The sequence below is a fragment of the Aplysia californica genome, unplaced genomic scaffold (assembly GCF_000002075.1).
Source record: "Aplysia californica isolate F4 #8 unplaced genomic scaffold, AplCal3.0 scaffold01225, whole genome shotgun sequence".
Lineage (NCBI taxonomy): Eukaryota > Metazoa > Mollusca > Gastropoda > Aplysiida > Aplysiidae > Aplysia > Aplysia californica.
Window position 1 is genome coordinate 105,352 of NW_004798495.1, and position 931 is coordinate 106,282.

At 40.3% G+C, this 931-nt stretch overlaps 1 protein-coding gene across 3 annotated transcripts in view; it reads left to right on the forward strand.

Moving 5' to 3' along the window:
• Positions 1-492, forward strand: part of LOC101857164 (delta-type opioid receptor) — a gene marked incomplete at its 3' end in the record, with an annotated part of 101,242 nt that extends 100,750 nt beyond the window's left edge. For all 3 annotated transcript variants that reach the window (XM_005112283.3, XM_035973435.1, XM_013090330.2), the window contains 1 exon segment: positions 259-492. In XM_005112283.3, the coding sequence (XP_005112340.2) occupies positions 259-492 (234 nt within the window).
• Positions 493-931: the final 439 nt, after the last annotated feature.

The following is a 931-nucleotide window of genomic DNA, read 5'->3' on the forward strand; positions in this document are numbered from 1 at the left end:
CGGAGAGAGAAAGATATTCAGAGGGAGAAAGGCAGACAGAGAAATAGAGAGAGAGAGACAGAGAGAGATAGAGAAAGAGTGATAGAGAGAGAAAGTGAGAGAGAACGAGAGACAGAGAGAGAAATAGAGAGAGAGAGAGAGAGAAAGAGAAAGAGAGAGAAACAGACAGACAGACAGACAGACATACTTACTTTCTACTTTATTAAAATCATTAACCATCACACACTTTTACGACCCATATTATTTTCTCTTATTTAGGTACGTCCAACCGGCTGTGTGTGTCTTCGGTATTCTAGGCAACTTGGTGTCCTTCGGCGTGTTCATGACCCGGAAGATGCGCACAGTGAGCACAAACGTGTACCTGTCTGCGCTGGCTGCCAGCAACTTTTTATTTTTAGTGTCGCTCATGCTCACCTCTGACACAATCGGAATACAGGTGGTCCACATTAACGGTATCTGCCAGTTCACAATCTACGTCAGTTATTGCTGCAGGTAAATCATTATTGATTTTATTGTAATTTGTTTTTCGTTTTTGTATATTCATCACAGGTTTGCTGTTAAAATAGTATTACTAGTATCATTACCAACACGTTTATTATTAGCATTATTAACATTCTAAGCTTTAGCATTGTTGCAGTTGATAGACAGGATAGTTGTAAAGGTCAATATTTCAAAGTGGGACGCGTTGAGGTTAATAAAAGAAATTTGAGACCATTTTTTTTCTTTCCTGAGTGACAGGAAATAAAGGCCTTCGATTCTCAGTACTGGAGGAAGGGGGTTACAATCACTCTTGCAATTAGTAGTGGCTAGATCTATAGTCATGCGTCCGCCGTAGAAATGAGAAACTTGGTAAAAAGAATTACGCTCATGGAGTGAAATAGATCAGTCATGAGGGAGTGCGTGGTTTCATTTCCGTTCATAGTGGGGAGGG